The 26,524-nt window shown below is 46.4% G+C and overlaps 1 protein-coding gene across 2 annotated transcripts in view; it reads left to right on the top strand.

Moving 5' to 3' along the window:
• Positions 1–26,524, top strand: part of ALS2 (alsin Rho guanine nucleotide exchange factor ALS2) — a 384,700-nt gene that overhangs the window by 225,724 nt on the left and 132,452 nt on the right. For both annotated transcript variants that reach the window (XM_063950453.1, XM_063950454.1), the window contains one exon: positions 18,232–18,343. In XM_063950453.1, coding sequence (XP_063806523.1) covers positions 18,232–18,343 — 112 coding nt within the window. The remainder of the gene's footprint in view (positions 1–18,231; positions 18,344–26,524) is intronic.

The following is a 26,524-nucleotide window of genomic DNA, read 5'->3' as shown; positions in this document are numbered from 1 at the left end:
TGCTAGATATCGGTGTCTGGCTCATCTTATGACATATCTCCTAGATACCGGTGTCTGCCTCATCTTATGACATATCTGCTAGATACCGGTGTCTGGCTCATCTTATGACATATCTGCTAGATACCGGTGTCTGGCTCATCTTATGACATTTCTGCTAGATATCGGTGTCTGGCTCATCTTATGACATATCTCCTAGATACCGGTGTCTGGCTCATCTTATGACATATCTGCTAGATATCGGTGTCTGGCTCATCTTATGACATATCTGCTAGATATCGGTGTCTGGCTCATCTTATGACATATCTCCTAGATATCGGTGTCTGGCTCATCTTATGACATATCTGCTAGATATCGGTGTCTGGCTCATCTTATGACATATCTCCTAGATATCGGTGTCTGGCTCATCTTATGACATATCTGCTAGATATCGGTGTCTGGCTCATCTTATGACATATCTCCTAGATATCGGTGTCTGGCTCATCTTATGACATATCTGCTAGATATCGGTGTCTGGCTCATCTTATGACATATCTCCTAGATATCGGTGTCTGGCTCATCTTATGACATATCTGCTAGATACCGGTGTCTGCCTCATCTTATGACATATCTGCTAGATACCGGTGTCTGGCTCATCTTATGACATATCTGCTAGATACCGGTGTCTGGCTCATCTTATGACATTTCTGCTAGATATCGGTGTCTGGCTCATCTTATGACATATCTCCTAGATATCGGTGTCTGGCTCATCTTATGACATATCTGCTAGATATCGGTGTCTGGCTCATCTTATGACATATCTGCTAGATATCGGTGTCTGGCTCATCTTATGACATATCTCCTAGATATCGGTGTCTGGCTCATCTTATGACATATCTGCTAGATATCGGTGTCTGGCTCATCTTATGACATATCTCCTAGATATCGGTGTCTGGCTCATCTTATGACATATCTGCTAGATATCGGTGTCTGGCTCATCTTATGACATATCTGCTAGATATCGGTGTCTGGCTCATCTTATGACATATCTGCTAGATATCGGTGTCTGGCTCATCTTATGACATATCTCCTAGATATCGGTGTCTGGCTCATCTTATGACATATCTCCTAGATACAGGCGTCTGGCTCATCTTATGACATATCTCCTAGATACCGGTGTCTGGCTCATCTTATGACATATCTCCTAGATATCGGTGTCTGGCTCATCTTATGACATATGTGCTAGATACCGGTGTCTGGCTCATCTTATGACATATCTGCTAGGTACCGGTGTCTGCCTCATCTTATGACATATCTGCTAGATATCGGTGTCTGGCTCATCTTATGACATATCTCCTAGATACCGGTGTCTGGCTCATCTTATGACATATCTGCTGGATATCGGTGTCTGGCTCATCTTATGACATATCTGCTAGATATCGGTGTCTGGCTCATCTTATGACATATCTGCTAGATACCGGTGTCTGGCTCATCTTATGACATATCTGCTAGATATCGGTGTCTGGCTCATCTTATGACATATCTGCTAGATATCGGTGTCTGGCTCATCTTATGACATATCTGCTAGATACCGGTGTCTGGCTCATCTTATGACATATCTGCTAGATATCGGTGTCTGGCTCATCTTATGACATATCTGCTAGATATCGGTGTCTGGCTCATCTTATGACATATCTGCTAGATATCGGTGTCTGGCTCATCTTATGACATATCTGCTAGATATCGGTGTCTGGCTCATCTTATGACATATCTGCTAGATATCGGTGTCTGGCTCATCTTATGACATATCTGCTAGATATCGGTGTCTGGCTCATCTTATGACATATCTCCTAGATACCGGTGTCTGCCTCATCTTATGACATATCTGCTAGATACCGGTGTCTGGCTCATCTTATGACATATCTGCTAGATACCGGTGTCTGGCTCATCTTATGACATTTCTGCTAGATATCGGTGTCTGGCTCATCTTATGACATATCTCCTAGATACCGGTGTCTGGCTCATCTTATGACATATCTGCTAGATACCGGTGTCTGGCTCATCTTATGACATATCTCCTAGATATCGGTGTCTGGCTCATCTTATGACATATCTGCTAGATATCGGTGTCTGGCTCATCTTATGACATATCTGCTAGATACCGGTGTCTGGCTCATCTTATGACATATCTGCTAGATATCGGTGTCTGGCTCATCTTATGACATATCTGCTAGATATCGGTGTCTGGCTCATCTTATGACATATCTGCTAGATATCGGTGTCTGGCTCATCTTATGACATATCTGCTAGATATCGGTGTCTGGCTCATCTTATGACATATCTGCTAGATATCGGTGTCTGGCTCATCTTATGACATATCTGCTAGATATCGGTGTCTGGCTCATCTTATGACATATCTCCTAGATACCGGTGTCTGCCTCATCTTATGACATATCTGCTAGATACCGGTGTCTGGCTCATCTTATGACATATCTGCTAGATACCGGTGTCTGGCTCATCTTATGACATTTCTGCTAGATATCGGTGTCTGGCTCATCTTATGACATATCTCCTAGATACCGGTGTCTGGCTCATCTTATGACATATCTGCTAGATACCGGTGTCTGGCTCATCTTATGACATATCTCCTAGATATCGGTGTCTGGCTCATCTTATGACATATCTGCTAGATATCGGTGTCTGGCTCATCTTATGACATATCTGCTAGATATCGGTGTCTGGCTCATCTTATGACATATCTGCTAGATACCGGTGTCTGGCTCATCTTATGACATTTCTGCTAGATATCGGTGTCTGGCTCATCTTATGACATATCTCCTAGATACCGGTGTCTGGCTCATCTTATGACATATCTGCTAGATACCGGTGTCTGGCTCATCTTATGACATATCTCCTAGATATCGGTGTCTGGCTCATCTTATGACATATCTGCTAGATATCGGTGTCTGGCTCATCTTATGACATATCTGCTAGATATCGGTGTCTGGCTCATCTTATGACATATCTGCTAGATTCCGGTGTCTGGCTCATCTTATGACATTTCTGCTAGATATCGGTGTCTGGCTCATCTTATGACATATCTCCTAGATACCGGTGTCTGGCTCATCTTATGACATATCTGCTAGATACCGGTGTCTGGCTCATCTTATGACATATCTCCTAGATATCGGTGTCTGGCTCATCTTATGACATATCTGCTAGATATCGGTGTCTGGCTCATCTTATGACATATCTGCTAGATATCGGTGTCTGGCTCATCTTATGACATATCTGCTAGATACCGGTGTCTGGCTCATCTTATGACATATCTGCTAGATATCGGTGTCTGGCTCATCTTATGACATATCTCCTAGATACCGGTGTCTGGCTCATCTTATGACATATCTCCTAGATATCGGTGTCTGGCTCATCTTATGACATATCTGCTAGATATCGGTGTCTGGCTCATCTTATGACATATCTGCTAGATATCGGTGTCTGGCTCATCTTATGACATATCTGCTAGATATCGGTGTCTGTCTCATCTTATGACATATCTCCTAGATACCGGTGTCTGCCTGATCTTATGACATATCTGCTAGATACCGGTGTCTGCCTCATCTTATGACATATCTGCTAGATATCGGTGTCTGGCTCATCTTATGACATATCTGCTAGATACCGGTGTCTGGCTCATCTTATGACATTTCTGCTAGATATCGGTGTCTGGCTCATCTTATGACATATCTCCTAGATACCGGTGTCTGGCTCATCTTATGACATATCTGCTAGATACCGGTGTCTGGCTCATCTTATGACATATCTCCTAGATATCGGTGTCTGGCTCATCTTATGACATATCTGCTAGATATCGGTGTCTGGCTCATCTTATGACATATCTGCTAGATATCGGTGTCTGGCTCATCTTATGACATATCTGCTAGATACCGGTGTCTGGCTCATCTTATGACATATCTGCTAGATATCGGTGTCTGGCTCATCTTATGACATATCTCCTAGATACCGGTGTCTGGCTCATCTTATGACATATCTCCTAGATATCGGTGTCTGGCTCATCTTATGACATATCTGCTAGATACCGGTGTCTGGCTCATCTTATGACATATCTGTTAGATATCGGTGTCTGGCTCATCTTATGACATATCTGCTAGATATCGGTGTCTGGCTCATCTTATGACATATCTGCTAGATATCGGTGTCTGGCTCATCTTATGACATATCTCCTAGATATCGGTGTATGGCTCATCTTATGACATATCTGCTAGATACCGGTGTCTGGCTCATCTTATGAAATCAGCACTTTGGAGTCTGTGATGAAAGAATGAGGATATGATAAGACATACCTGGACTGCCTGTGACTTTACTGAGATCGTACCACAGTGGAGAAGGATTGGGAAGCTGCTGTCACTTCATATCATTTGAATTTCCCATTAGAACTTTTCTGACCAATATAAAGTTTATTTCTGTAGCTCTGGGATAAGGCGTTCCAATCCTTTTTTGATAACGTGCCGTTTGCCCACTCAGGATCTCTTGTGGTTGGAACTCTTCATCTATGGGACAGAGTAACTCCATACAGATACATGGGTAGGAGGTGCTGGGCTACACACTTGATCTGCAATATCCCTGTCCCAGGTGGTTTTATGTCTCCGCTGGTCTTCCAGTAGACAGAGACAGACCTTGCTGTTGGCCATTCATTCTTTAGCCTCCTTGGTGATGGTCCGTTCAGGCGGAATAACGAAGCAGTGGTTAGGATTTTACTCTAAGCTTTCTCTAGGCCAGAATCCAGACCGTACTTTTTAACCTAAGACTTAAAATCAGCAGGTTGTAGACTAACTCTAATGGTGATAAATAGCATGGAAGAAAATGTCAGTGGTGCCCATTGAGACCGGGAACGCATGGTACAGTGTGGAAAGATGACAGGTGTCCTCTCAGATCCGCTCTCCTGAGGGAGATAAAGTACTAACCAATCAGCTCCTATCTGTCATGTTACCGGCTGTGTCAGTGGTGCCCATGGGGACCGAGAACGCATGGTACAGTGTGGAAAGATGACAGGTGTCCTCTCAGATCCGCTCTCCTGAGAGAGATAAAGTACTAACCAATCAGCTCATAACTGTCATGTTACCGGCTGTGTGTGAAACAATGACAGGAGCTGATTGGTACTTTCTCTCTCCAAGCTTTGATAAATCTCCCCCAAATGATTTAGCATAAAAGCCGGTGCACACGGATTACACTACTGGTATGTTATTGGCGTGTGGAGGAACCTAGAACATACAATCTCCAGACATGTAAAGCCCTAGTTGGATGTCTGACTAGTGTCATTGCAGTGAGGCAGTTATGCTAACCACTGTGTCACTGTTCTACCTGTATACCGTACTGTACCAGCTACATGACAATATATATAGCCTATGTATACCAGACACACAGTTGTATATAGTCACCACTGCACATATGTATAGGTCTCTCACAATGTAAGAATGAGATATTACTTCATATTCTGATGAAAACATTTAGTCTTGCAGCACTCATCACGGTTCCTCATTATCTGCAGTTACTACACAATGTATCCGTGGCCTGAGGAGCCACAACCTGTAATATCTGAGGATTATTGTCTGTACTGACGCCATGGCTTGTTCTATTAAATGTGTCTTGCTCTCTCTCTCCCTTGTTGGAACAAATAGAATGTGTTGAAATCCTATAATTTCTTGGATGAGGTGTAATAGCACCGGTCAGGCCACTGGAGGGGGTGTAATAGAACCGGTCAGGCCACTGGAGGGGGTGTAATAGCACCGGTCAGGCCACTGGAGGGGGTGTAATAGCACCGGTCAGGCCACTGGAGGGGGTGTAATAGCACCGGTCAGGCCACTGGAGGGGGTGTAATAGCACCGGTCAGGCCACTGGATGGAGTGTAATAGCACCGGTCAGGCCACTGGATGGGGTGTAATAGCACCGGTCAGGCCACTGGATGGGGTGTAATAGCACCGGTCAGGCCACTGGAGGGGGTGTAATAGCACCGGTCAGGCCACTGGATGGGGTGTAATAGCACCGGTCAGGCCACTGGATGGGGTGTAATAGCACCGGTCAGGCCACTGGAGGGGGTGTAATAGCACCGGTCAGGCCACTGGAGGGGGTGTAATAGCACCGGTCAGGCCACTGGAGGGGGTGTAATAGCACCGGTCAGGCCACTGGATGGAGTGTAATAGCACCGGTCAGGCCACTGGATGGAGTGTAATAGCACCTGTCAGGCTACTGGATGGAGTGTAATAGCACCGGTCAGGCCACTGGATGGAGTGTAATAGCACCGGTCAGGCCACTGGATGGGGTGTAATAGCACCGGTCAGGCCACTGGAGGGGGTGTAATAGCACCGGTCAGGCCACTGGAGGGGGTGTAATAGCACCGGTCAGGCCACTGGAAGGGGTGTAATAGAACCGGTCAGGCAACTGGATGGGGTGTAATAGCACCGGTCAAGCCACTGGATGGGGTGTAATAGCACCGGTCAGGCCACTGGATGGGGTGTAATAGCACCGGTCAGGCCACTGGAGGGGGTGTAATAGCACCGGTCAGGCCACTGGATGGAGTGTAATAGCACCGGTCAGGCCACTGGATGGAGTGTAATAGCACCGGTCAGGCCACTGGATGGGGTGTAATAGCACCTGTCAGGCCACTGGATGAGGTGTAATAGCACCGGTCAGGTCACTGGATGAGGTGTAATAGCACCGGTCAGGTCACTGGATGAGGTGTAATAGCACCGGTCAGGTCACTGGGTGAGGTGTAATAGCATCGGTCAGGTCACTGGATGAGGTGTAATAGCATCGGTCAGGTCACTGGATGAGGTGTAATAGCATCGGTCAGGTCCCTGTATGATGTAGATGTGTAACGTTGCATTGTTCGTTAAAAAATGTTTTCTCATACATCCTAGAGGATGCTGGGGATGCTTCAAGAACCATGGGGTATAGACGGGATCCGCAGGAGACATGGGCACGCTATAAGACTTTGAATGGGTGTGAACTGGCTCCTCCCTCTATGCCCCTCCTCCAGACCTCAGTTAAATTCTGTGCCCAGAGAGACTGGATGCACACTGAGGAGCTCTCCTGAGTTTCTCAGAAAAATACTTTATGTTAGGTTTGTTATTTTCAGGGAGACCTGCTGGCTACAGGCTCCCTGCATCGTGGGAGTGAGGGGAGGGAAGTCAGACCTACTTCTTCTGAGTTAAAGGCTCTGCTTCTTAGGCTACTGGACACCATTAGCTCCAGACGGTCTGATCACTTGGTACCCCTAGCTGCTCGTTCCCGGAGCCGCGCTGTCACCCCCCTCACAGAGCCAGAAGACAGAAGCCGGGTGAGTATGAGAAGATCAGAAGACTTCAGTGACGGCAGAAGACGGCGTTTGAGGTACCGCGCAGCGGCCGCGCTGCGCGCCATGCTCCCACACACAACTCGGCACTGCAGAGCGCAGGGGGGGCACCCTGGGCAGCATGAACACCACAAACGCCACTGGCATCAGTGATAACAGTGCCTAGGCACTAGTTAAGGGACCCCCGCCAGTATAAAGATAAATTTAAGCGGGACTGAAGCGCGCCATGTAGTGTGCGGGGCTTAGCCCACACAGCTCTGACCAGCTCCATTTTCTCTTCACAGAAGCTGCAGAGACGCTGGCCCTGACTTCCACACTGCTGTACAAGTAACAGGGCGCAAAACGGGGGGGGGGGGGGGGGGGGGACAAGTGTTTTGGTGCTAAATTATATATATAGAAAGCGCTAACAGGTCTGGGCAGTCTTTTTACTTGCTTCAGTACCGGGATAGGCGCTGGGTGTGAGCTGGCAGAACTCCCTCTGTGTCTCTCTTACAGGCTTTGTTGTGGGTCTGTCTCCTATAGCCCCAGTGTGGTTGTGGGTGTCGGTACGTGTGTGTCGACATGTCTGAGGCTGAATGCTCTTCCCAGAAAGAGGCTGGAGTGGGGACAGAAAATACTGTGAGAGTGACCGTGTCAGCACTGCTGACGGATGATTGGGTGAATAGGTTGAGTGTTTTAAACGCAAATGTGACTAGGTTGACTAAGAGATTTGATAAATCTGAGTCTAAGAACCAGACATGGAGGAAATCCATGGAGGATGCTTTGTCACAAGCCCAGACCCCTTCGGGGTCACAGAAACGTGCATTTACCCAGATAGCAGATACAGATACCGACACGGACTTTGATTCCAGTGTCGACTACAGTGATGCCAGATTACATCCAAAACTGGCAAAGAGTATTCAGTACATGATTGTGGCGATAAAAGAAGTATTACATATCACTGAGGACCCTGCTGTTCCTGATACGAGGGTCTGTATGTATAAAGGAAAGAAACCTGAGATGACGTTTCCTCCCTCTCATGAACTGAACGCTCTTTTTGAAAAAGCTTGGGAAAATCCTGACAAGAAGATACAGGTTCCCAAAAGAATTCCAGTGGCATATTCGTTCCCCTCTGGGGACGGGGAAAGGTGGAAGTCAATCCCCACGGTAGACAAAGCTTTATCGCGTCTATCCAAAAAGGTGGCGCTTCCGTCCCCTGACACGGCAGCCCTAAAGGATCCTGCGGATCGTAAGCAGGAAACTACCCTAAAATCCATTTATGTCACTACAGGGTCGCTACTCAGGCCTGCCGTTGTTTCGGCGTGGGTGAGTAGCGCTATTGAAAGGTGGGCAGATAACTTGTCATCTGAGGTAGATTCCCTAGACAGGGATAGTGTGCTTTTGACTCTGGGTCACATCAGGGACGCTGCAGCTGTAAGGGATATTGGCCTTTTGGGATCAAGGGCCAATGCCATGGCAGTCTCAGCAAGGAGAGCGTTGTGGATTCATCAATGGAATGCTGACGCTGACTCCAAGAAGGCGATGGAGTCTCTACCGTTTAACGGTAGGGTCTTGTTTGGTGACTGCCTCACTGACCTGGTGTCTACGGCTACCGCGGGTAAGTCTTAATTTTTACCTTATGTTCCTGCACAGCAGAAGAAATCGCCTCACTATCAGGTGCAGTCCTTTCGGCCCAATAAATTCAAAAAAGGACTTGGGTTCTCCTTCCTTGCTGCGAGGGGGAAAGGAAGGAGAAAAAGGTCACAGGCTGTGGTAAGTTCCCAAGAGCAGAAGTCCTCTCCGGCTTCTACCAAATCCACTGTATGACGCTGGGGCTCCTCTGCGGGAGTCCGCACCAGTGGGGGCACGTCTCCAACTCTTCAGTCAGGTCTGGGTGCACTCGGACCTGGATCCTTGGATAGTAGAAATAGTAACCCAAGGATACAGATTAGAGTTTCAAGACGTGCCCCCTCACCGATTTTTCAAATCGGCCTTGCCAGCTTCTCTTCTAGAAAGGGAGGTAGTAAGCACTGCAATACTAAAGTTGTGTCATAATCAAGTAATTGTCACAGTGCCCCCGTCACAACAGGGGGGAGGCTTTTATTCGAGCCTGTTCGTGGTCCCGAAGCCGGATGGCTCAGTCAGACCGATTCTGAACCTAAAATCCCTCAATTTCTTTCTAAAGAAATTCAAATTCAAGATGGAATCTCTCCGAGCAGTGATCTCCAGTCTGGAGGAGGGGGATTTTATGGTGTAGGTCGACATAAAAGATGCCTACTTGCATGTCCCCATATATCCTCCGCATCAGGCTTACCTGAGATTTGCTGTGCAGGATTGTCATTACCAATTTCAGACGTTGCCGTTTGGTCTGTCCACGGCTCCGAGGATTTTCAAGTTGGATCCGACGACACGGCTGTCGTTCCTGGGTATGATTCTGGATACAGAATTGCAGAGAGTTTTTCTTCCAGTGGAAAAAGCTTTGGAAATACAGAACATGGTAAAAACAGATTCTGAAACCGGCAAATGTGTCAGTTCTTCACTGCACTCGGTTGCTGGGGAAGATGGTGGCGGCCTACGAGGCCATTCCGTATGGCAGGTTCCATGCCAGGGTGTTTCAGTGGAACCTGTTGGACCAGTGGTCCGGGTCTCACCTGGACATGCACCGGAAAATAATTCTATCTCCCAGGACCAGAATCTCCCTTCTGTGGTGGCTGCACAGTTCTCACCTTCTGGAGGGACGCAGGTTCGGGATTCAGGATTGGATCCTAGTGACCACAGATGCAAGCCTCCGAGGCTGGGGAGCAGTCACACAGGGAAGAAACTTTCAGGGAAAGTGGTCAAGCCAGGAAGCTTGTCTACACATAAACATTCTGGAATTAAGGGCCATTTACAACGGCATACTGCAAGCAGAACATCTTCTTCGAGGTCTGCCTGTCAAGCAGAACATCTTCTTCGAGGTCTGCCTGTCTTGATTCAGTCAGACAACGTGACAGCGGTGACGTACATAAACCGCCAGGGCGGAACAAGGAGCAGAGGGGCGATGGCCGAGGCTACAAAGATTCTTCGCTGGGTGGAAAAGACATGCCAGCGCTCTGTCAGCAGTCTTCATTCCAGGAAGTGGACAACTGGGAAGCAGACTTCCTCAGCAGACACAATCTCCATCCAGGAGAGTGGGGTCTTCATCAAGAGGTCTTTGCAGAAGTGACAAGTCGTTGGGGAGTTCCTCAAGTAGACATGATGGCGTCCCGCCTCAACAAGAAACTTCACAGATATTTTTCCAGGTCAAGGGACCCTCAAGCGATAGCGGTGGACGCCCTAGTGACACCGTGGGTGTTTCCGTTGGTATATGTGTTCCCTCCACTTATTCCAAAGGTGATAAAAATTATAAGAAGAACAAGGGTTCAGGCGATCCTCATTGTTCTGGATTGGCCAAAAAGGGCCTGGTATCCAGATCTTCAGGAGTTGCTCATAGAAGATCCCTGGCCTCTTCCTCTTCGAGAGGACCTGTTACAACAGGGGCCGTGCATGTATCAGCACTTACCGCGGCTGCGTTTGACGGCGTGGCGGTTGAACGCCAAATCCTAGCCCGAAAGGGTATTCCCAGTGAAGTCATTCCATTCAGGCTAGAAAAGAAGTAACGGCAAAGCATTACCACCGTATTTGGAGAAAATATGTGTCTTGGTGTGAATCCAAGAAGCTCCTACAGAAGAATTTCACCTGGGGCGTTTGCTTCATTTCCTACAAGCAGGTGTGGATGCGGGCCTAAAGTTAGTCTCTATTAAAGTACAGATTTAGGCCTTGTCAATCTTTTATCAGAAAGAAATGGCTTCTCTTCCAGAAGTTCAGACCTTCGTAAAAGGCGTGCTGCACATCCAACCTCCATTTGTGCCTCCTGTGGCACCGTGGGATCTTAATGTGGTGTTGCAATTCTTGCAATCGCATTGGTTTGAACCTTTGCGCAAGGTTGAGTTAAAATTCCTTACTTGGAAAGTGGTCATGTTGTTGGCCTTGGCGTCCGCAAGGCGAGTGTCTGAGTTGGCGGCTTTGTCTCACTAAGGGGTATATGCAATTGCGGTCGAATTCCCGAAATTGTCGAATTTCGGGTCATTTTCGCCCAAAAAAAATTTTTGCCTATGCAATTCAGTGCTTTCCGACCAAAAAACGGACTTTCAAAATTCGACTTTTTGAAATTCGAATTTTTGCAAATTTGACTTTTCTGCAATGAAACAAGTGCTGCAATTCGACAAAAGCATATTCAATTCAAGTTTGGAAATTCGACAGCAGTGCTTTTAGACAGCAAATTCGTCATTTTCAATCCGCCACACTTTGGAGGGTGAAAACAATAAAAAAAAAATTAAACATGTTTTTTTTGGTGTTTTCTTTTTTTAGGAATAGCATATCTATTTATATTAGAAGGGATTAGGTACTTTTTTTTTTTTTTTTTTGGAGGCACAAATATTATTTTTATATTTTTTAAAATATTATTTTTTTTTAATTTTTTTTTTATTGCTGGAACGGTAAAATCCTTTAAAAAAAATGGCGTGGGGTCCCCCCTCCAAAGCATAACCAGTCTCGGGCTCTTCGAGCTGGTCCTGGTTCTAAAAATGCGGGGAAAAAATTGACAGGGGATCCCCCGTATTTTTAAAACCAGCACCGGGCTCTGCGCCTGGTGCTGGTGCCAAAAATACGGGGGACAAAACGAGCAGGGGTCCCCCGTATTTTTCACACCAGCATCGGGCTCCACTAGCTGGACAGATAATGCCACAGCCGGGGGTCACTTTTATGCCGTGCCCTGCGGCCGTGGCATTAAATATCCAACTAGTCACCCCTGGCCGGGGTACCCTGGGGGAGTGGGGACCCCTTCAATCAAGGGGTCCCCCCCCAGCCACCCAAGGGCCAGGGGTGAAGCCCGAGGCTGTCCCCCCCTATCCAATGGGCCGCGGATGGGGAGGCTGATAGCCTTTTGTGATAATGAAAAGAATATTGTTTTTTCCAGCAGTACTACAAGTCCCAGCAAGCCTCCCCCGCAAGCTGGTACTTGGAGAACCACAAGTACCAGCATGCGGGAGAAAAACGGGCCCGCTGGTACCTGTAGTACTACTGGGAAAAAAATACCCAAATAAAAACAGGACACACACACCGTGACAGTAAAACTTTATTTCATACGTCGACACACACATACTTACCTATGTTCACACGCCGACATCGGTCCTCTTCTCCATGTAGAATCCACGGATACCTGAAAATAAAAGATCAGAATCAGAATCAGCTTTATTGGCCAGGTGTACTCACGTACACTAGGAATTCTTTGTGGTACAATGCATCGCCAAGCAGCAACATGGAGGAAAAAAAATGTGGCATACATTACAAACATTACACATATGAGTTCACTAGGTGCTTCATCGCGCCCTACGGGCGCTCTTCACACCGTCGCAAGGGGCTACGCCCCCTTAACCCTTGCATGCCTTTCTGGGGTTCAATATTTGTATTATATAAAGTATTACCTGCATTCCTTTGTTAGTGGTTAAATATTGCACAATGAAAGGGTGTGCGATGGTGAAGAAGGCGCAGCCCCTTGCGACGGCGTGAACAGCACCTGCAGGCCACAATGTACAGAATGTAGCGGGTGTGGGGGGGTACTGCGGATGGTGTCTCTAGATGCTGCGGAAGTGGGGGGGGGGGCCCGGATGGGGAAGGGTTGGGAGGTGCTGCGAGTGGGGGAGGGGCAGAGGAGTGGGGGATGCAGATGGGGGAGGAGTCCGGAGGCACTGCAGGTGGGGGAGGGGCAGGGGTGCCATGGGTGGGGGAGGGGCAGGTGTGGGGATGTTGCAGATGGGTGAAGGGTTCCAGAGGTGCTGTGGGATGGGAAGGGGCGGGAGTGCCACTGGTGGGGTAGGGGTCCGCAGGCGCCATGGGTAGGGGAGGGGCAGGTACGGGTGTTGCGGCAGATGGGGAAGGAGGTCCGGAGGTGCTGCAGGTGGTGGTGGGGCAGGTGCGGGGGTGCCATTGGTGGGGGAGGGGTGGGTGAGGGGGGGACCGCGGATGGAGGAGGGTGTCTGCAGATGCTGCGGGTGGAGGGGGGCAGGTGTGGGGGAGACATATAAGGGGGGTGAATGGTGGAGGGGGCCTGGAGATTGCTGGGGGTGGTGAAGGGGCGGAGGAGTGGGAGCCGCGGGTGGTGTAGGGGGTCTGGAGGCACAGCATGTGGGGGAGGGGTGGAGTGCCGCATGTGGTGGAGGGGAAGGTGCGGAGGTGTGGTGCATTGGGGAGAGGTCTGGAGGTGCTGCGGGTACTGTACCTGCCAAAAAGGTAGTTGGAGGGTATGCAGTAACAGGGCCAGGACAGGGGTGACAGGGTCAGAACAGGGTTGACTGGGCCAGGACAGGGGTGACAGGGTCAGAACAGGGGTGACGGGGCCAGGACATGGGCGACGGGGCCAGGACAGAAATGACAGGGGCAGGATAGGGGTGACAGGGTCAGTGTAGGGGCGGCAGGACCAGGACAGGGGTGACAGGGCCAGTATAGGGTTGACAGGGCAAGCACAGGGGTGACAGGGCCAGGATAGGGGTAGCAGGGCCAGCATAAGGGTGACAGGGCCAGGATAAGGGTGAAAGGGCCAGGATATGGGTGAAAGGTCCAGGATAAGGGTGGCAGGTCAAGGCCAGGGGTGACAGGGACATGACAGAACACAGGGCACGGGAGAGATTGGTATTAGGGACAGAACAGTGGTGACAGACAGATGTGTCTTACCGGAGTCACTGCTGCTGGCTGCTGCGGTTCCACTCCAACCTGTTGGCATCTGCTGCTGGTGGAGACTTGGCATGGCTGACTCTCTTAGGCTGTATTCCTGCTTCCTCTGCCCGTCCGCATCACTCCCCCCCTCCTCAGTCACACACCGCAGACCTCGCGCAGCTGCCGGGCACTGTGGTAAGGTGAGACTGGGAGTGACTGGTTAGCCCCCAGGAGATGCTGCGGCTGGAGGGAGGAGGGGGTCATAGCATGCACGTGGCGCGGACCTCACGGCTGCTGGGCACTATGGTAAGGGGAGACTGGGAGTGACTGGTTAGCTCCCAGGAGACGCTGATGCTGGAGGGAGGAGGGGGTCAGAGCCTGCAAGCAGCGTGGACTTCTGCAGCGCTACCCGCCGGCTAAAGTGTGTGAAGGAGCTGGGCGCAACTCACTGCGGGTGGCAGCGCTGCAGCTAGCGGTGGGGTCGCAGGGGCTGGAGATAACAGAGGCAGTACGGAAAGTGCACAGCGGCTGGTGACCCACAAAACTACAGCTAAGAAGCGTGGAGTGTGCCAGAATGTGACGCTCCTCCCTGCCAGAGAGACCCTGCTGAGTATGCTGATGTGGGGGTCAAGTATGGCATACCCCCTCACACACCCCCATACCTCCCAAATGTCCCAATTTTCGCGGGACAGTCCCATTTTTTGGGGTCTGTCCCGCTGTCCCACCCGCGGGTCGCAGTGTCCTGCGGTGGGGGGGGGGGGGGGAGCAGTTGGAAAGCTCCTGTACTCGCTGTTCTGCTTAGCAGAGCAGCGGTGAATAGTGGAGACAGAGGGAGAGGGGGCATCAGGGGGTACGGATTAAGGGGGGGTTCCAGCAGCAGAGCCGGATTAAGGGGGGGGGGGGGCGGTACGTACCATTGGCCACACAGTTTTAGGAGCCCCCCCGGCTCGAGTAGCTCTGTCCCAGCTTAGAAGCCCCCCCGTCCTGCCAGTAACAGCGGCAGCATTGTGCTACAGTCAGCACACGCTGCTGCGTGTTGGCAGGTCTGTGGTGTTGCAGGGAGGCAGCAGTCTCCATGCTTTCTTCTGCCTGTGCGGGTGTGTAGGGGGGAGCGACCACCGCCTCTGGATTTAGCCTTAGCTGAGGGGCCAAAATTCCATAAAAAAAAAAATCCCGGAATTTGCATAATGGGGCGTGGCCTCGCGTCCCGCGATTAGGCCACGCCCCCAACACACAGCATGCACAGCAATGAGATAGGGCTCCCCTGTCTCAAGTACCCTGTGCCCCCCGGACTCATAATCAGCCCCTGGGGGCATGCCAGCAGCTCACAGAGCGCTGGGCATGCCCCCTCACTGACGAAAACGGGGACCCTCCCGTGAAGCCACGCCCCCTTTTCGCTGTGTGTGTGTGTGTGTGTGTGTGTGTGTGTGTGTGTGTGTGTGAAAGCTGGGAGGTATGCACCCCTGCCTGTGCCATGTCCATACTATCTGCTTCTGCAGCTGCTCCTAGTGTCCTATAGATTTGGCCAGATCTGTGACTCATTTGACTAACTCCGCCCACTTTTGTGACTCCGCCCAGCGTTAGCAAATGAATCACAAGATCACAGATCTGGGCTATTATATAGGAGATACTGCACATATGCAACTGTACAGTAGACATATTATACATTTAAGACTAAAAACTAAGGCTGCTTGGCAGAGCAGCACCGAGGCAGCCATCCGCGGCGCCAACTAGAACTCACATAATGCACATAATACAGAAGATTTAAGCATTACATCAAAAGATAAACCACACAGACAAAGACACAGAAAGAATAATGCATGATTGGTGTAGGCATTTTGAGTAATAACCTCCAGGGGTTGTGTATTCCACCATCACAAGGCACCAGGTGCGGCAGCCATCTTAGGCGCTCTGCGTAGGATTACCCACGGTGGAATAGTCCACCCCTAGAAGAGAACACAAAATGGGGAGATTGCAGAGTCCTTAAGTTCAGAGTAGGGTTCCAATAGAAACATCAGGTCCACGCATTTTTCATCCCATCCACAAGCGCACCAGATAAGGCAGCCATGTTGGGCGCACTACAAGGTTACACTGTGGGAGATGAGCCATACAGGGGCCAAATGCATGTATGGGAGCACTGACACGTGTGTAGGAGTATGCTATACCCTGCATGGAAAGATCCAAATGAAGCACACCCCGCCCACAGGGGAACCACCGAGGCAGCCATGTGGGGCGCACTGCATAGGTTACTGCTGGCAGGGTGTGCAACCAATGGAGGTACACATTACGGGAATAGCACACAGTGGGGGGAAAGTACCCTGTAAGAAGAAAGAGAAGAGAAAGACACATTTGCAGGGAAAAAACTGTACTAACATTATTTTATGAAAAAGATAAATGTCCTGGTCTCATGAGAGCAGTGCGGGTGGGTGTGAGAATGTGGGGTGCACACTAATGTCCAATGGAACTGACCCAGCAAAGTCTGGTCCTGATGCGCACGTCCCTCAGTTCCCAGCTGAGCTTGGGGGGTAGTCCTGGGGGCAGTCATGATGTTCTTGGACACAGAAGAAGTAGGCATTGGTCCTGGTGTTCTCATGGCAGAGGTGAGGAGAGGCCACATAATGTTCCAGATTTCTTTCTTGATGCTGTTCAATGTTTGTTCAACTGTTTTTTTAACTGTTCATTTTCAAAACGCTTAGAGAAGGAACGCTTTGAGTATTGGAACGCACAGCTGACATGCACAGCTGTGCATGGTTGAAGTTACAGATATACTATGGGAAATTGACCCAACTACAGCTGAGGCAAATGTTTCACTAATCAAAGGTGTTACATTACACAGTGATTGACTAAACAAACACCAGCCCAGTCATACATTACCAGGAAAGTCCAGGAACAGAGCATTTTCTCCCTAATGGAGAGGGTCAGGTAGGCAAGTATGGTATAAACCCCATGGTTCTTGAAGCATCCCCAGCATCCTCTGGGACGTATGAGAAAATAGGATTTTAATACCTACCGGTAAATCCTTTTCTCTTAGTGCGTAGAGGATGCTGGGCGCCCGTCCCGGTGCGGGCTGTATCTGCAGTTTGGTTTTAGTTACGCTCATGTTGCGTTAAGTTCAGTCAGTCTGTGACTGTTGTTGGTCATGCCGTTGCATGCGTTGTTGTTGAATGCCATGTTGTACGGCGTGTTGGAGGTGTGAGCTGGTATATATCTCACCTTAGTTTAAAATAATTAAATAAATCCTTTTCCTCGAAATGTCCGTCTCCCTGGGCACAGTTCCTATAACTGGAGTCTGGAGGAGGGGCATAGAGGGAGGAGCCAGTTCACACCCATTCAAAGTCTTAAAGTGCCCATGTCTCCTGCGGATCCCGTCTATACCCCATGGTTCTTGAAGCATCCCCAGCATCCTCTACGGCAGAGGTTCTCAAACTCGGTCCTCGGGGGCACACACAGTGCATGTTTTGCAGGTAACCCAGCAGGTGCACAGGTGTATTAATTACTCACTGACACATTTTAAAAGGTCCACAGGTGGAGCTCATTATTTCACTTGCGATTCTGTGAGGAGACCTGCAAAACATGTACTGTGTGTGCCCCCGAGGACCGAGTTTGAGAACCTCTGCTCTACGAACTAAGAGAAAAGGATTTACCGGTAGGTATTAAAATCCTACTTTATCCTGATTTTAGCCAGTAGTTTATTGTAGGTCTCAGTACTAATGCCACCTACACACTCTGCGATCCGCCGCCGAGCTGCCTGATACGGGCGACCCGGCGGCGGGGGGGAGGTGACGGGGGGAGTGAAATTTCTTCACTCCCCCCATCACCCGTCTCCATAGCACTGACTGCTAATATGGACGAGATTGTCCATATTGGCCTGCATGCAAAAGCGACCCGGCACAAACGATGAACGAGCGCGGGGCCGCGCATCGTTCATCGCTGGTTCCTACACACTGCACGATATGAATGAGTTCTCGTTCATTAATGACCTACATCGTTCATATCGTTCAGTGTTGTCACCTAATGTGTAGGGCCCATTAGAGCCTATGGTGTACTGTGCCATAGGGACCTGCAGAAGCTCTTGTAATGTGGCGTGTGATGATATCCAGATACTGTGAACGTGACCTTAGAAAAGCCTTTCACAGTGATTGCATAAACAGGAATGGTCTTCTTCTGTGCAGGGGAGAGAAATACATGGGCACGTGGCAGGAGGATGTACGTCAAGGCGTGGGGCTGGTGGTGACCCAGTTTGGTTTATACTATGAAGGCGCCTTTAACATGAATAAGATGATGGTGAGTGATATGTAAAGTAAGTCGTATTCAGCATAATTCATTATATCGTATATATACTCGTTATAATGTACAGTATGTTTATCTGTACTATGTGATAGGGTATGTTAACCTATTCAGGTCTGGTCTATAAACTCTCTGCAGTCATCAGTCAGAATTCTGTTTCTTTTGCAACCGGTTGGAGATCAGTGAATGAAAAGGTGACACAGGATCATTGTGTAACCTAAGCAGTTCATAGTTGACCTGACTTAGGGGCCATATAAGGTTTATTTTATAGCTGGAGGACAAAGTATTCATGTGTGCCAATATATTTAGCCAATCAGAATACACCATGTATGTCTCAAAAACAGTAATACATCAATTGTCATACAAGATTATAATTAACAATTAGAACATTCTAGAAAAATGGTTAGTGCTTCGTTTATCAGTTTTTCGGACATAAACTTCTTTCCAATTAGCCTTGAAAACATCTGGCGTTGCCTTGTCCTTGAACACGTCATGCTTTAGAACAAGATATTCGAGGTATAAAGTCTGAATATATCTGTCCAATATTTTTAAGGAAACATGAACTCATTTTGTGATTAACAGTAAATATCTTAATCAATGCAAAAAAGCGTGAATCAATATATTTGCTATACTGCGGAAGCTCCTACACCATCATTTCCCCTCTTTTTGATTCCACTTTTTCTCCCTATTATACCTACACTAGGCTACCTAGGCCTGAACTATTCCCTTTCAGTAAACCAGTCCCCTGGACTTATAGTCCAAACCTTGGGGATTACCCCTAACAACAACCAAAGGATAAGCAACTTCATTCTTCTGGCTGGAGAGTCACTGTCAACTTCTTCGAGTGGGATGCATGTAATCAGGTATCACGACCTTTCACCTTAATTTAAGGTAGACATGGTTAGCAGCACTTGATATGGACCATCATATCTTGGTTCAAAGGTCTTTCTCACATGTCTCTTTAAATAGACCCAATCTCCTGGATTTAGCTTTTGCGTAGCTGATCCTTCTGGGTCTGGAATGGAAGAAAACACTCGGCAATGGAGGTTAGTCAATGTTTTACAGACCTCCTGTACATAACCTGTAAAAATCACCATGATTATGTTGTAATTGTTGTGGATAATAACAACCTGTTCTTAGAGCTGACCCAAACAATATTTCATATGGAGTCAGTTTACTAGGTTTCATGGGTGTGGTCCTAATATTAAACAAGACTTAAGGTAGGCATTCTGGCCAAGTTCTTTTGGTTTCTGTCATTTTCTGTAGTTTTAGCTTAAGGTCAAAGTTCAGATGTCCCCCCTCCCACTCGCCTGGGGGCGGTAAGGCACGTGGAAGGCCTGCTGTACCCCCAAATCTTTCATTATATGCTGCATGACTTCTCCTGTGAAATGTGTACCTCTATCTGATTCTATAACCTCAGGTATCCCAAATCTACATACTACTTCTGCTATCAGTTTCTTTGCAGTGGTTTTTGCTGTGGCTTTGCTTACTGGCCAGGCTTCGGCCCAGTGACTAAACATGTCCGTTGCTACTAGTACATATTCATATGGACTGCTTCGTGGCAACTGTATATAGTCAATTTGTAGTCTTTCAAATGGGTAAGAGGCTTTGGGTATAGTTCCTAGAGGTGTCTTGGTTCTTTGTCCTGGATTGCTGATTCCACAGATCCAGCATCCTGCTACAAAGTTTGTTGCAGCTTTATTGAAGCCTGGAGCTATCCAATGCTCTTGTACTCTATTCACCATGGCTTACTTTGAATTATGTACTTGTCCGTGAGCTACTTGTAACATAGGTGGAAATAGAGCTGCTGGTAGACAGTACTTTAATTCTTTTGACTTCCAAAGTCCATGTTCATCTTCTTCTGCCCCCAATCGTCTCCATTTCTCCTTTTCTCCTTGTGATGTTTGTTGTTGAATTTTGATCAACTCCTCTCACTGGGCATTTGCTTCACATCTTGAGCTACTAAGACTTGCTCAGGTTCTTTTGATTGTAAGGCAATTCTCTTGGCTTCTGCATCTGCAAATGCATTTCCTTTAGCTTCCATGGTTTGGCTCTTAGTATGTGCTTGTACCTTGATTATGCCAATCCTTTTAGGTAGTTCCAATGCTCTGAAGAGTTCCATAATCAAACTGGCATGTTTCATGGGTTTTCCATTTGCACCTTTGAAGTCCCTACTTTTCCTAATAACAGCATAATCCTGGGACTAGATGTTAGCTGTCATGTTTTCAGCATGTATGCAGGCTCTGGTCATTGCTATGAGTTCTGCTTCTTGTGCTGTCATTCTTGGTAGCAATGGTCCAGAGTCTATGACTTCAGTTTCAGTTGTTACTGCATATCCTGTCCTTGGGGATCCATTATCATAATATCTTGATCCATCGACGAATAGGTTCATGTCTGGATTGTCCAGTGGTGTATCTTGGACATTAGGAAGAGGTAAAGTCTCTAATTCCATGAGGGCTAGGCAATCACTTCATATTTGGTAAGTCTGGCTGCAGAAAGATGCTTGCTTTTTTCTTGACTTAGTATTTTTGTTACAGCGTGCGGTACTTGTATACACAGTGGATGATCAAGCACAATGATGTCTGTCACCTTTTCCTTCAGTATTGCTGCTGCTGCCACTGCTCGGACACAGGATGGTGCTCCTCTGATAATCAGATCCAGCTGGGCTGAACAGTATGCCACTGGTCTTTGTTTTGGTCCGTATTTCTGGGTGAGCACCCCTAAAGAATGCCCTCTGTTTTCATGGCAGAATAGGTTAAAAGGCTTTTTGTAATCAGGCAATCCCAATGCTGGGGCTGTTATTATGGCTTGCTTTAGTTTTCTTACTGCTTCTTCAATGGTGTCCCTGTTTTCTGCTGACGCCTCCTTTTTTGTTAATTCATATAGGGGATGCATCAGTAATGAGGCTGAGGGTATCCATTCTCTGCAATAACCAATAAGGCCCAGAAAAGCTCTGATTTCATTTAATGTTCTTGGGGTTTTTGCTTGAGTTATTGCTTTTGTTCTTTCATCAGTAAGATGCCTTGTTTCTTGGGATATGCAGTGTCCTAAAAATATAACTCTTATAATCTTGTATGACAATTGATGTATTACTGTTTTTGAGACATACATGGTGTATTCTGATTGGCTAAATATATTGGCACACATGAATCCTTTGTCCTCCAGCTATAAAATAAACCTTATATGGCCCCTAAGTCAGGTCAACTATGAACTGCTTAGGTTACACAATGATCCTGTGTCACCTTTTCATTCACTGATCTCCAACCGGTTGCAAAAGAAACAGAATTCTGACTGATGACTGCAGAGAGTTTATAGACCAGACCTGAATAGGTTAACATACCCTATCATTTTGGGTGCTCGTCCGGGATATTCCAGCATCTCCTCCACTGGCAATAAATCCTCTGATCTTTCAGGAACCGCTGATAACAAAAAACCGGTAAGTGAGATTTAATGTGTAGATTTCTACCTGCTCACTTGAACTCAGCGTTTCTTGAAATCTGCGGAAGTCCAGTCGGGAAGGTCAGAGAATATCTTAAAGAGCCCAGTGTCAGTCAGAAGAAATTTTTTAAAGGTACCATACATTTATGTTATATTGTTGAATTGTGGGTAAATATCTTCAGCTAATTTGTCACAAGTGTACAGGGGGAATTAATCAAATATCCAGAAAAATGTTACATTTTTTAAAAGGTGGCGTATGGCCAAGGTGTATTCTAATGCTGATAAACAGTTTGAATTGATAAATAACCAAAGAGGTATATGCAAATCTTGTACCTGTGTTGTTGTGTTAAGAAAATACAAAGGGTCTGTAGCACCGAGATTGGTGGCAATTACAAGCACTGAAGTCTCATTTGGTTATGTGGAAAATGATGATGAATTTTATTGTACAAAAGGTTGTCATTTTAAAAAGGGAATTGTTGGAACATTACATTGAGAATGATTGATCTAACATCATAACCTATTGGCCTAGGAACCGCATAATCCCAGGTCTAAGACCCTTGTGCCCGTGCAGCCTCAAACAGCTGCCGTGCACACAGATAACAGATATAGCATTTACTGTCATCCTTGTTTTTGTATCCTTGCACTGTTGTATGTACTCTGCCAATATGCTTTTGAAAAGGTGGGGGGGAGTCGGGTGTCTGCTGAATAATGAAACCAGTGTCAGTAACTAGATTCTGCTGCACACATTGTACTGTATATATTGTATGTCCCTATGCAAGACAGTTAAAGGGTAGGATTGGGTCTGTAATAAAGAACAGCTACTGTCTGAAAGAGACACAAGGTGAACGTATTCCAAGAATAGTGGGGAGTTTACCAAGAACAAGCAGGAGTCTATATAGGCAGAGGGATAGACCCTTGGAGTGACTTAACAATAAATATTAGGGACGCATCTCAGTGATCCAGAAGAAATAATCTATTATGCAGGTCTCACTTGGGGAGCAGTACTAACAGATTTTCCACCAACACAGGGAGGAAGGGACAACACTACAACCCATGTAATTTGTCCACAGACGGATTTAAGGAGCTTTTTAGGTACAAGGATAGAAGAGATTCTTCAGAGTCAGCGTCTCACAAGGAGATTTTAAGTCCCTCATAAGGAGTTACTAAAATACCACATCAGGATGGGTTCAAACCCGTGGATATTGTTAGTAACAGGGAGGGTAAGAAAAGCTTTAAAAGGAGATTTTAAGTCCCTCATAAGGAGTTACTAAAATACCACATCAGGAGGGGTTCCGCGCACGTTCACCCAGGCATGGGAGCGCGGTCTGTAAAGATGTCAGGGCCCGACAAACCCGTGGATATTGTTAGTAACAGGGAGGGCAGGAAAGCTCTGAAAGGAATAAGTAAAATTTTCAAAAGAACAGGTTTTCCGTCAGAAGGGACACTAGACTTAGAGAAATGGGAAAAATTTGCCTCCTGTAACAAGAGTTGGATAATTAAGCATAATTATAGAGATCAAGTATCCACCTGGATCACTGTAGCAAAAGAATTAGGAGCAGAGAATAGAAGAAGAGATGAGGAAAATTATTTCCCCATTGTACCAGAGTACTCAATAGCACCACAACCAGCGTTAAACTCACTGCCTGTAATTTCAGCAACAGCACCTGCACACTATACCCCACCCCTATACCCAGACATGCATGCACACCAAGGTACCCATAGTATGAACAGAATGAAATCATCTGCAAGCTCACTAACAGTAAAATTGAAAAAAAGATGAGCCAGGAAAAGAGTGGCAAATAATCAGCCCTATCTTGAAAGGATCTGTGGTTGAAAATCCGAATGATTTACCTGAGCTATGTACACAGAGTATGCCCCAGTGTCCTGATACTTTATCACAAGAAACCCCAACAAGACCAACCAAAGAAACTGGGCAGCTAAAGTTCCCCTCATGTTTAAACGAGTGGTGGACACCTGGAATCAAGCTATGAGTCCAGTAAACAATTGTCCACAATCAGGAACTATAGGCGAAAGGGTGCAAATCAGGTGAAGAGGAGAAGCAAGGGGTCAAGACACAGCCTCTACAGCTTTTCATGCCCAGGTGCATAATGTACAGAATAAACTGACATTTTCCAGAAAGATTGTGTCCGGTATGTCAGTTTTGCGTTCCAGAAGGATATGAACATTGCCCAAATTGTGGAAACTGGATTTCACACCATGAACCACCATGCCAAGATATATATGCGACTAGAAATACTGAAAGACGGTCATCATTGCCTGTTTCTCTGTATCCAGCACAAGTACAGAGAATACGCAACCCAGATAATGCAGCCAGGACGAACGAACCATACATCGTACAGAGCCAACACCACAAACCATGGTATGGCAATGACCTCGCAAATATAGTTGCAGAGTCCCCAGATCCTAGAAAAAACCCAACAGCAGTTTATGCCTATATGGAAAGAATTCAAACCATATGGACACCGGCATGGGTCGACTACCACCAGTTGTGTGAGGCTATACTAGGACCAGCAACTGCCCAAACAGTAAGCACCATGTTAAAAGCAGATGCAGTAGATGATTGCCCAGCCATAACGGACGTTCCGACAGAGAAAAATAGAACAACGTTTGAAAGTGGAAAGATGTACATGACAAGACTTAAGAGATGGTGTCATGCACAGACACTCAGAGCGCCAGCAGCCCCAGACTTGAAACAGGAAAAGACTGAGTCCATCAGAACTTACTATGATAAAGTCACTATACGACACACAAGATGATAGAATATGAAGGTGTGCAACTCCTGTGTCGGCAACAGTGTACTCGGTCACCACTGGCAGTTCGATAAAAGTGACTTTACCCACAGGAGACCCAAGGGTTTCAAGAGCTGTTTTTATGCACAACCAGATTCCTCTACGTTTACTTACAGATCAAGCCATTGCAACGACTGGATTGGGAGGTTAAGCCCTACCCCTGCAAGAAAGCAAAGATGTAACCTGAAATACAAGCTGCTATACAAGACTATCTCTCACAGGAAAAGTAAGACAAAGAGGAACAACAACTCCCAGCATAAACATCATTATGTTAAACACCAGCCTGGGTGGACTTGGACTAAGAAGATGACATGCCAGCAGCAGTGAGAAAGAATATGCAAGTAAAGAAAGGACAAAGTATGAAGAATAATGAATGAATCATAAAGAGAGGTGATTGGAAAAAGAAAAGTTGAGAAACAATATGAAGGCCGCATGAAAGTTTGGAGACTAAAGGAAGTCTGCTTTAAGAAGGACAAAGAAAGACATCTGACAAGTGGTCAGCACTACATGGCAAGATTACAGAGATAATGCCATGATTTAAAGCAACAGAAGCTCCGGGGTTTAAAGCAAATAATAAGGAACAAGACAGAAAAAGTTCCAGAAGACAAATGAATGATGCCTCTTCTGCCAATATGAAGTACAAGCTTCTTCAGGTACTCCCCAGTGAACATAATGTCTCCAGAAGAAACAGCAGAAGGTATGATTACAGTCACCTTGCCCACTGGAGAAATACGTTTGTGCCTAATGAATACTGGAGCCAGCACACGCAGAAGACAGCAGAGGGAGATACCACAAGAACTGATGATATCAGAAATTCTTAAAAGGACAGGAGATGAAAGAAATACAGTCACCAATACCAGCCCAGTTCTTGACCTTGGAGTACATGTCCAGTGACTTTGCTGAAGCACAATGTACTAAATGTCTCATCTATACTCTGTAATGTGGTATGTCTAATCTATAATCTATAATGTGGTATGTCTCATCTATACTCTGTAATGTATGTCTAATCTATAATCTATAATGTGGTGTGTCTCATCTATAATATAATATGTCTCATCTATACTCTGTAATGTATGTCTAATCTATAATCTATAATGTGGTATGTCTCATCTATACTCTGTAATGTATGTCTAATCTATAATCTATAATGTGGTGTGTCTCATCTATAATCTATAATGTGGTGTGTCTCATCTATAATCTATAATGTGGTATGTCTCATCTATACTCTGTAATGTATGTCTAATCTATAATCTATAATGTGGTGTGTCTCATCTATAATATAATATGTCTCATCTATACTCTGTAATGTATGTCTAAACTATAATCTATAATGTGGTGTGTCTCATCCATACTCTGTAATGTATGTCTAATCTATAATCTATAATGTGGTATGTCTCATCTATACTCTGTAATGTATGTCTAATCTATAATCTATAATGTGGTGTGTCTCATCCATACTCTGTAATGTATGTCTAATCTATAATGTGGTGTGTCTCATCTATACTCTATAATATAATATGTATCATCTATACTCTGTAATGTATGTCTAATCTATAATCTATAATGTGGTGTGTCTCATCCATACTCTGTAATGTATGTCTAATCTATAATCTATAATGTGGTATGTCTCATCTATACTCTGTAATGTATGTCTAATCTATAATCTATAATGTGGTGTGTCTCATCCATACTCTGTAATGTATGTCTAATCTATAATCTATAATGTGGTATGTCTCATCTATACTCTGTAATGTATGTCTAATCTATAATCTATAATGTGGTATGTCTCATCTATACTCTGTAATGTATGTCTAATCTATAATGTGGTGTGTCTCATCTATACTCTATAATATAATATGTATCATCTATACTCTGTAATGTGGTATGTCTAATCTATAATCTATAATGTGGTATGTCTCATCTATACTCT

This window comes from Pseudophryne corroboree, assembly GCF_028390025.1.
Source record: "Pseudophryne corroboree isolate aPseCor3 chromosome 7 unlocalized genomic scaffold, aPseCor3.hap2 SUPER_7_unloc_10, whole genome shotgun sequence".
NCBI lineage: Eukaryota > Metazoa > Chordata > Amphibia > Anura > Myobatrachidae > Pseudophryne > Pseudophryne corroboree.
This window is presented reverse-complemented; position numbering and strand designations above follow the sequence as displayed.